At 46.6% G+C, this 9,979-nt stretch overlaps 1 protein-coding gene across 2 annotated transcripts in view; it reads left to right on the plus strand.

Annotated features, from left to right (window-relative positions):
• The first annotated feature begins 1,789 nt into the window (after window positions 1-1,789).
• CWC15 (CWC15 spliceosome associated protein homolog) overlaps window positions 1,790-9,979 on the plus strand; it is a 25,247-nt gene continuing 17,057 nt past the window's right edge. Inside the window, exons 1-4 of one of the 2 annotated variants that reach the window (XM_019530310.1) lie at window positions 1,790-1,897; window positions 2,451-2,586; window positions 6,070-6,182; window positions 7,863-7,951. In XM_019530310.1, coding sequence (XP_019385855.1) covers window positions 2,456-2,586; window positions 6,070-6,182; window positions 7,863-7,951 — 333 coding nt within the window. In that variant the 5' untranslated portion in view covers window positions 1,790-1,897; window positions 2,451-2,455. Of the gene's footprint in view, window positions 1,898-2,447; window positions 2,587-6,069; window positions 6,183-7,862; window positions 7,952-9,979 lie in introns of both variants that reach the window. The other variant, XM_019530311.1, reaches the window with a different exon arrangement.

The raw sequence follows: 9,979 nt of genomic DNA on the forward strand, positions 1-9,979 counted from the left end.
ACAGCCAGGCCAGGTCACCTTGCCCCTGGGGGGAATAAGGCCATGCTCCTTCCCCCGTCAGCCCTGTGAAGCCCCTTCCCCCCTGCCTGGCTGGGATCAGGCCAGGCTGTTGCCCGACCTCCTCCACATGGCCAGGGGTGGCCACTATATTGACCCTGGACTCTGGATAGGAAGCGTTATCTGGCCTGTGGTCAGACCAGGAGCTGCTGATCGGGCCCACCAGGGAAAAAGGTTGAGCACTGCTGAAGGCGCCCCTCATTAGGCTCAAGACAACCAGAAAGTGGCAGCTCTTGGCATTTACTCCTTTCTTTGGGATCGGAAAAGAGGGAGCAGACACATTCTTGTAGGAAAGGGGCATCAGGAGCTATTGAGCTTGGGAGGGAGGGGCACGGCCTCAGAATCAGCACTTCCTAAACCTCAAATGCTGGAGGCTGCAAGTGAGAGAGGAACAGGGGAGAAAACCCTCATCAGGCCCAGGTCCTGCTCCTTTCCAGTGTCTGCTGTCTGCCCCCGTGTGACAGAAGGCCCTGGGCCAGCTGGCCCTGGGGCCTGACCCAGTCCCTGATGTTTGTCATCATGAGGACAAAGCAACAGAGCGATTCTGCTGCTGCAGAGACTGGGATTCGCTGCCTGAGAGCGCTGCTCATGCCCGAGATTCCCATGGGAATCATGTCTAAGCACCTGCAGCCCCTAACTGTGCTAACAGTGGGCCCGGCCCCTGACACCCTTAAAAGGATCTCTGGGCATCCCTGGGCGCTGCGGCTCCTGGATGAGAATTGCTGTCACAGAGTGAGCGGCCAGCTTCATGGAGTGGGGGTGATGCCAACTCGGGAGCACTGGGATGTGCCCATGCATGTGCTTATAGATGTTCCCTCAGTCAAGAATGTAACAAGTGAAGAGACTGGACAAACAAGAGGATGATTTGCGTGGAGCCAGAGGGAGGGCACTGAGGGGTCTTTTATGAAACTGTGACATTCTCAAGGGAATGGTGATGGGTGCGCGGGCAAACTTTGTAATGGGACAAAAATAATTTTCAAAGCAGGGTGCCAATTCTGTTTGAATCTATTCCGGGAGGTTTAATCACATGATGTAATGACATTAACAACAGATCTACTGACTGTACTCAGGAAGGCAAATGCACATGACTATTACATTTTAAAAACCCATTGGACTACTGTAAAAATTGGATGCAACATTTCATACTGATTTTAATGAATGCCCTATGATGCATTTCCTGGGTGACTCCCAGCAGTCTCCTGGAGATTATATCTTATTCCTGGAGACTCTAGGGGAATCCTGGGGGTTGACAACCCTAGTTAAAAGTGTGTTTCTGGTCTCTCAAGTGAACCACAGCAGTCACATGAGCTTGTCAGAGGCAGTTATCCATGTTTAGTCATATACAGTTATATGTATGTTTAGTTATATATATGTTTAGTTATAAAGTTATCTATATGTATAGTTTTATATAGTTATATATATGTTTAGCTGTTTATTATCTATTAGAAATAAACATTTTGGCAAAAACCAAATCCCCTCTGCCACTGACCGCCCACTGCGCAGGCGCACCGGGGACAGGACCAAGCACTCACAGGCGGGTTCTGCGGCCAATCAGCGTCCGGGGGGGAGGGAAGCCGCCGTGTCCAGAACAGCCTCGGGTTGGCAACTTCCGCCTGCATAATCCTGGCGATACGCGGCCCCGCCCTGGACGTGACGTACTGATCTGCTCACGGGCGAGGAGCGGCCGAACCTGGCTCTGCCCCGCCCCTTCCCCTCTCTTTGCTCTTGTGGTCTGCGCGCGGAGCCTTGTGGGACAGTGGCGGAGTTATGGTGGTGGCCTAGGCACCACGCAGCGCAGCCGGGAGTGGCGCGGCGCCCCGGGACCTGCGGGGCTGATACGGTGCGTTGGGGCGGGGGAAACGAGACCTGTTCGGGGCAGGGGAGGGAGGGGTTGCTGGGTCCCTGCAGTGCCTCCCGCCGGCAGAAGGGGGGAAGGAGCCGAGGGCAGGTCCGCGCAGTGCCGGGCCCCGGCGGAGCTGAAGGCACCGGGTGCTGGGGCGAAGGGGCATCCGCAGCTGCCCGCACGGCCTCCGGGTCACGTCCTGCAACGTTGGAGGCTGCGAGCAAGAGATGAGCCATTGAAACACCTCTGGGCACTCTCCCATCTGGACCGAGGGCCTGGTCCAGCAAGTGGCAAATTTGGATATGTTCTTACCTGACTCCCAGCTGGTGTCACACTTCAGCCTGACCTGCTTGAAAATCTACCTCCCTTTCAATATAATGAAATGCTTGCTGGGTGGGTTGTGACAGGTCGTGTCGCAGCCCAGGTGTTTGAACGCTTCTTAATGCGAGGCGTTCTTGTCGCTGTAATTCCAAGGTAACGCACCCGCGGTTACATGTCTCTCGCCGCAGTTAGTAGTAACGGCTGTATTTTACATTGGATTCCCAAGTAGCTGAGATGACAACAGCTGCCAGGCCAACGTTTGAACCTGCGAGGGGCGGGCGAGGAAAAGGTGAAGGAGACTTAAGTCAGCTCTCCAAGCAGTACTCCAGCAGAGATCTTCCTTCTCACACTAAAATCAAATACAGGTAAGCACCGGTTTGTTTCTCCTGAAATATTTTGCACGGCAATTCTTCGTTAACAAACCTAGTCTGAGACCTGAGTAATTATTGAAAAACAAGTACTGTAATTATTAGCCCTCTGCGTGAAAAGGGGCTTACTGCTGAACAAGAAAAATAAGAACTTCTGCAACTGTCAGCCTAAAGGGCAGATGCAGAAGATAAAATGGATTGGAAATGATTACAGCATTTTATTATTAAATGTACTATTAACTTGTGACGTGTGGGTACCATGATGGAAGCAAGTATTCAGAAGTGGTCTGGGTACACAGCGGGTGAGCTGGATGAGAAAGATATCCTGCACCCAGAGGTTGTTTTGGGAAAGACTATAGGGACATTAGACAGGAAGACATAACTGTACATATCAAAACTGGTAACATTTGCAGAACAAATAAGGTGATGAGATGCTAAAAGTGGTTTTTGAGGTTGCATGGGGTCTTAAAAGAAAAAAAGAAACAGATTGTTTTGAATGAACATACTGATTAAAAAATAACCCGTGAAGAGACTGGCAGGTGGAGGAAGATAATAGACTCGCATTGGACAAGGTAGATCATTTTGCAGTTTTACTCGTTCACTTCCAGTATCTTGAGTAATGTTTTCCTTTACTTTTGTTACCAACCACATTCTGAAAGTGTTTGTTCTTTAGGTCAGAGGTGTCAAATATATGTCCCATGCAGCCCTATCATTCAGTCTGCGGTGCTGCCTGTAGGTCTCAGATCATCCCCATGTGCTGCATGTGGGATGTGGGGCTGGTTCAGATCAGGCCAATAGACTAGCTCCCCACATGACATGGGGCTGGCATGCTTACTGCATGCAGTACGTGGGGCTGGTCCAGGAAGCCATGGAGGGGGCAGTCTGTATGCCTGATTTCAGCCCATAGACTGGCCCAATGCCTCTCATTTGATCTGCTGGGCTGGAGGAGTTTGATGCTTTTGCTTTATGATGGCTTTTTAAGTAGAAGAAATGTTGTTTTGATTTTTCAGTTTCAGAGTGCAGGCAAAAATGCATATGAGCATATAGTACATAACTTATTGTTCTTTTGGGTGGCTTCTTTGGTATCTTCTGCCATTCTTCCATTGATCTAATAGGTTGGCTTTGTTAAATACGTAGCCAGAACTTCATCACACAGACTTTACAAGTGGTCACTTTAGTCCCTGACCTCTTTTTGAATGACATGGTATTGGATTCTTGGGTTGGTACCAGATGTAACATCAGTTATGGGCACTCCAGTTCCTTGTTCTTATTTATACAATAGGAAAATTGAACAACATGTTAATACTTATGATATATTTTATAACTGCTGAAGTCCAGGATTCCTTTAGGTATTGTAAGCACTTATTTCTAGAAGTGAGTTTATAAAGGGGTGGAGTTCATTCCTGTTCATTTCACATGTTTTACTATTGGCACCTAAAATTGAACAGTCCTTGGAAAACTTGTAGTAATGTGGGTTAACATAAATCAACTTTGCTGACAAAGACTTCTTAAAATATGCATGGGTGGAAATATTGTATATAAAAATGTATTAATGTGCTTTTTCCTACTTAGAAAATTAGGGTTGGAAGGAACCTTAGGAGGTCAGGACTGTTCTCAGTGGTGGCAGATAACAGAACAAGCAACAACGGGCTCATGTTGCAGCAAGACAAGTTTAGGTTAGATATTAGGAAAAACTCTCTCACTAGGAGGGTGATAAAGCATTGGAACAGGCTACCCAGAGAAGTTGTGGAATCTACAGCCTTAGAGATTTTCAAGGCACTGGTAGACAAAGCCTTGTTTGGGATGATCTAGTCTGGGACAGTCCTGTTTTGATCAGGGAGTTGGACTAGACCTCCTAAGGTCCCTTCCAGCCCTAATTTTCTACGTAGGAAAAAGCACATCAATAAATTTGTATATACAATATTTCCACTCATGCATATTTAAGAAGTCTCTGGTACCATCACAAAAATTAGGGTTGCAAGGGGCCTTAAGAGGTCACCTAGTTCAACTCCCTGATCAAAGCAGGACTGTCCCCAACTAGATCATCCCAACCAAAGTTTTGTCTACCGGTGTCTTGAAAACCTCTAAGGATTTAGATTCCACAACTTCTCTGGGTAGCCTGTTCCAGTGCTTTACTACCCTCCTAGTGAGAGAGTTTTTCCTAATATCTAATCTAATCTAAACTTCTCTTGCTGCAACATGAGCCCATCCTCTTTGGAACCCCACTTCAGGTAGTTGAACACTGTTATTAAATCCCCTCTTGGTCTTTTCTTCTGCAAACTAAATAACCCCAGTTCCCTCAGCTTCTCATAAGTAGGGACCTACCTAAATTATGGTGCAAGTGTGCTAATTTTGTTCCATCATGTTTCTTCCCCACTCCACTCCTTCCCCCCCGCCCCCAGGCTGATTGGAGCGGTACTGGTGGCCCTACTGCTTGCTGCGGGTCAGCCAAGAGATAAAAAAAAAAAAATACTTTTAAAATATGCCATGGTTTTTGTCTGCTGGCTGATCAGTGACAAGCAGCAGAGCAAGTGGGGCCCCATAGCCAATCAGCAGTGGGAGGCAAAAAAAACCGTGGCATATCTAAAATCGTGTTCTTTGTGTCCTAACCAAGCAGCAGCAAGCAGCAGGACTGCTGGGTCTCCTCCACCAATCAGCAGGGGGGTGGGCGAGAATGGCAAAAAGAGCAAGATTAAAGGAGCTGCTGTGCAGTGCATTTCTGCCACGATTTAGGTAGGTTTCTACTCCTAAGTCATGTTCCCCAGCCCTCTAATCACTTTTATTGTGCTCCACTGGACTCTCCATTTTTTTCCACATCCTTTTGGGAGTGGTGGGAACAAAACTGGATAGAGTACTCTGGATGCAACCTCAATGGTGCTGAATAAAGGGAATTTAATCACTTCCCTCCATCTGTTGGCAATGCTCTTACTAATGCAGCCCAGTGTGCTTCTTTGCAACAAGGGTACACTTGTTTGGAGGCTAGGAAAAAAACATTTGTCATCTGATCATCTCTCTAGGATTAACTGAAAATACACTGCCCTCTCGATCTTATCTGAAGAGGCCTGGGAAAACATATGCATCCAGCAATAACTCAAGCTGTTATAATTTATAAAAGGAGGGGAAGAAAGAATGCTGTCCAGACCACCAGATCCTGGTGTAATCTGGTACCGTATGTTTGGATACTATAGTATTAGGTGTGTTAGGAGTAGGGAAGAGAGAGAGGGTCATTCCCTAATTTGCAGGTATCCTATCTGGTCTTTTGATTCTACTTGGAAGCCGCTGGAAAGATGAAGTTTTAATAATGTATTGCTAGAGTATGAATTCCCCTCTAATGACATATCATGCTCTGCATTGCCCAAAAGAATATTTTGATTCCTAGTAACCACTTCTCACATGCAAATTTCCACATGGCCTGCATGTGGAAATTGTTACCAACTGACAGCCATCTCTTCTCATTCCTTTTTCCATGTCTGGTTCTAGACAGGCCACTCAGGATGCTCCTGAGGAGGTGCGTAACCGTGACTTCAGAAGGGAACTGGAGGAGAGAGAACGTGTTGCTGCAAGAGAAAAGAACAGAGACAGACCAACAAGAGGTAACAGAATTACATACTGTAACAAATCCAGGTTGGGCATCAGGAGGACAAAATCTAGGAACTCGAGCTTCAGAAATGCAGGCCCAGAGTCTCTGAGCTGAAAGAGAGCTTCTCCTAAGTATTGCTGCTACCAGAAGACCTGTCTTTAGGCCAAGCACTAGAAAATATACTTGGTGTCAGATTGGTACAATACTAAAGGATCTTTTACTCCTTGAAAGAAATTCATATTTTCATGTTCCTTATGGTGTTAGTGAGACATATTAATAATACTTGAGTGCTAGTGTACCGTGGAATGGGAATGAACATATGCAATTTAGTATTTTATTCTGCATGGTGATGTATGTAAAAATGTACTACTGGTAGTTTAGAGCAATAATCGTCTCTAGGTATTAATACAACATCCATTAGAGAGGTTGGAAGATAAGGACATTCATACTCTAAATTGCAAAACATGTATTGCCTGCAGTACTCCAAATCCTCAGTGCTTATCAGCAATCTGCATGCAACACTGGGGGGTGCTTTCTCTTTGGATCTCGGAAGTTGAGCAGTTTAGCTATAGTTTCCCCTGTTAACCTCTTTCCCCTTTTGACATATTACCTAGAACAGTGGTTCCCTAACTGACAGATTGTGTACCATCAGTTTAAAATGATACAGCCTTAAGTACCACCAGTAAATTTTTCATATACATAGGTAACAGACTGTGAATTAAAACAGGGGCAGGGGCTGGGGTAGATGGGGCTCCAGGGTAGGTTGTGGGATGGTCGGAACCCTGGGAGGCTCATCTAGTGGTGCAGGGGGGCTCCTGCCACTGCACACACCCTGGGGGAAGCGTTGGGGGCATGTGCCTCCCGGATTTGGCCATCAGGTGGAGGCTCTGCCCCACTGCTGTTGCCACGGGAGCCACACATGATGCCATGCGCCTCCTGTGTGCCAGCTGCACTGTATCCCCTGCCTGGCAGCGGGAAGCACATGGCATCGCAAACAACTCCTGAGGCAACAGCAGTACGGCACAGAACCCAGCATGCAGTGGGCAGCCTGCCTCCACCCCATGCACAAATCTGGGGGGCACATCCCCCCCCCATGCCTCCCCCTGAGGTGCACGCAGTGCTGGGAGCCCGCCTCGTGCCTCTGAACGAGCTGCCCAGGGCTCTCGCTGTCCCATGACCCATCCCAGGGCCCCATTCACCCCAGCCCCTACGTCTACCCCTCCCTCCCTCACTGTGGGGGGCCTTGATTTGTGCTCCCCCTTTTGCCCCCCACACTCGCCTGCTGGGTGCTGCTCCACACTTGGCCACCTGCAGCAGGCTTCAGCTGGGTGTCTGCGCTGTGTGCGCCACTCCTCACCAGCCTTCCATCGCCTGTGCACATACCACTCGCAGGTTGTCTGCATACCACAGTTTGGGAACCGCTGACTTTGGAATTTAAACATTCAGTGTTTCTTTGATTTTTGGGTGCACCAGGAGCCCTTCTCTGGTTATCTTTGTGGAAGGGTTCAGCTCAGCAATAGGAGTGCTGAAAAATTTGTGCGGGCTTTTAATCTAAGGAGTGACAAATGACTTCCAAAAAAAGGTCTTTTTATGTAGTTCCTATGTTTGGGTGCGGTAAGGACAGGTTTATCAGACATTTGCTACATCTGTTCCTTTTGTTTCAAAACCCTTTTTTTTATTTCTTTCCCCACAGAGCATACAACATCATCTTCAGTGTCTAAGAAGCCCCGATTAGATCAAATTCCTGCAGCAAATCTGGATGCAGATGATCCACTTACAGACGTATGTATTCTCTGTTCTCCTCCACAGGGTATTTGCTAAAGGTACATTTTGTGTTTGCATACATGTTGAGGGTGTTGAAACAGGTAACCACCAGATAATGGTTCAAGCACATCTTTCTGTAACACCTCTCAGTAGAGGAGTTTGGAAGTATAGAGTAGCTGAGAAGGTTGTGCTTTCAAACCCAAATACCAGTACAAAACTTGTGTAGCTCCTCTTCACATGTGCCTGATAGCCCAGATCAGTGAGATGTGTGGAGTATGCATACACCAGCAAAGTGGGGACTTCTACAGTAATAAGTACAGAAGAGACTTGGATTACATTTAAATACACCTAATAGCTGGAGTTCATGACAAATGAAGCCCTAGGACCCTCCCTTTATTCTGTCCAAGCACTGAATCTTGGCTTTGGCTTCTCTCCTATATCATGCTAGGCTCTAGCTGGGAGGTCTAGTAATTTGCTTGGTAAATAGTGGTAGTGGTTTGTTGTTGTGTTTGTGGGTTTTTTTAATCCCCCTTTTAAACCTTGTTTGCATCTGGATGCCCCAGTATTGGAAGTGATGCACACGAAACTAACCATGAACTGCTAAAATTATACCCTTTCAGAATATGCGATGTTGCTGTTCAGTTACAGCTGCACTTGGCTTTAGTTTAATGTTCTAGGTTTCTCTGATGAGTTGTACAGGGAAAGGTGGAGGAGATGCATACCACTGATTCCAAATGGCAGTAGTGGAAAACTACAATCATGCAATACAGAAGCCTGGAAATAAATCCATTTGTGGATGAGGGTTGTTGACAAGCATTGATCCCATTCCTTTTTCTCTTCATTCATCTTCTCTTCTCTTGCCAGCTCCCACTGCTGTCACGTTGTCCCCAGAGTGAGAACCCTAATAATGTAAAACTTTTTCCCTTGAGCTTTGAAGTGAGGACTTGATGCTACCCTGTTAGAGTGACCCTGTTACGTGTTGTTTCCATCACAATGCTGCTAAAGAATGAGTAGAAGAAGAAAAAACCTGTTCACTTTTGTCAGTATTGCTAGATTTTTGTAAATCGTGAATATTAATCCTGACAATGCAGTTTTGTTTTAAAGATCAAATGGCATTACTTTTCTCATTTGCCAACTTGTTGCATGCCTGGCAGTTGCACAAAGTAGCCAGAGTTCTAGATTTGAGGGATCAGAGTAAGTAAAGTGTATTCTAATGTGATGATTGTGTTCTATACTCTTACTGTCCTTCTGCAACATTTATTATTTATTAAAGGATTTTTTCTTTTGCAGCTTATTCTGTTCTGCGGATGTGTGACACATTTACTAGCATAATGATAATTTTGTTTTGGCAGTAGTTCCTAGTGAAAGCTTCCTTGTGAAAGATGATATACATGCCTGTAACCAAAGGCGGTTTCTGCTAAACAGGGCTTTCAATCTGAAGGCACAACCAGAGACAATAAGTGGTTTAAAATAGACAAATGGGGAAGGAGTGAGGACTGTGTGCAAGTGCAATAGTTATTTTGCAGCTAGTTGTGTCAGTATAGCATCTGCCTTTCGTAAAAACAGTTGCAGTTACTTGGTTGAAAACAAATGCCTCCATTTGTGTCGTGTGTGTATGTGTGTAAAAGCTTAGTTATCTGGCACCTTACAAGCTGGCATGCTCTGTTAACCGGCATGTTGGCTTGTAAGAGAAAAGTGAAACCGGAAGTACCTACCATGGCACTTCCAGTTTTGCGGAGCCCCCACAACCAGGGGAAAGCAGCCTGCACTGCCAGGCCCCCATGGCCTGGGGCATAGTAGCCTGCGCGGGTCCCCCCCGTCCCTGTACCTTTTGGAGCCCACGGGAGGGGCGACAACACCCCAGACGAGGTGGAACAAGTGGCGGCCCAAACAGGCAAAGATGCCTGTTTGGGCCACTCAGTTATCCGGCATATTTTGTTATCCGTTCCCCCTGGGTGCCAGATTTAAAAAAAAAAAAAAAAAAATAAAAACCTTTACTCAGAGTGTGTGTGTGTGTGTACATGCACATTCTGTATTTAAAAAAAA

The sequence above is a fragment of the Crocodylus porosus genome, unplaced genomic scaffold (assembly GCF_001723895.1).
Source record: "Crocodylus porosus isolate Cpor-Errol unplaced genomic scaffold, CroPor_comp1, whole genome shotgun sequence".
NCBI classification, from domain to species: domain Eukaryota; kingdom Metazoa; phylum Chordata; order Crocodylia; family Crocodylidae; genus Crocodylus; species Crocodylus porosus.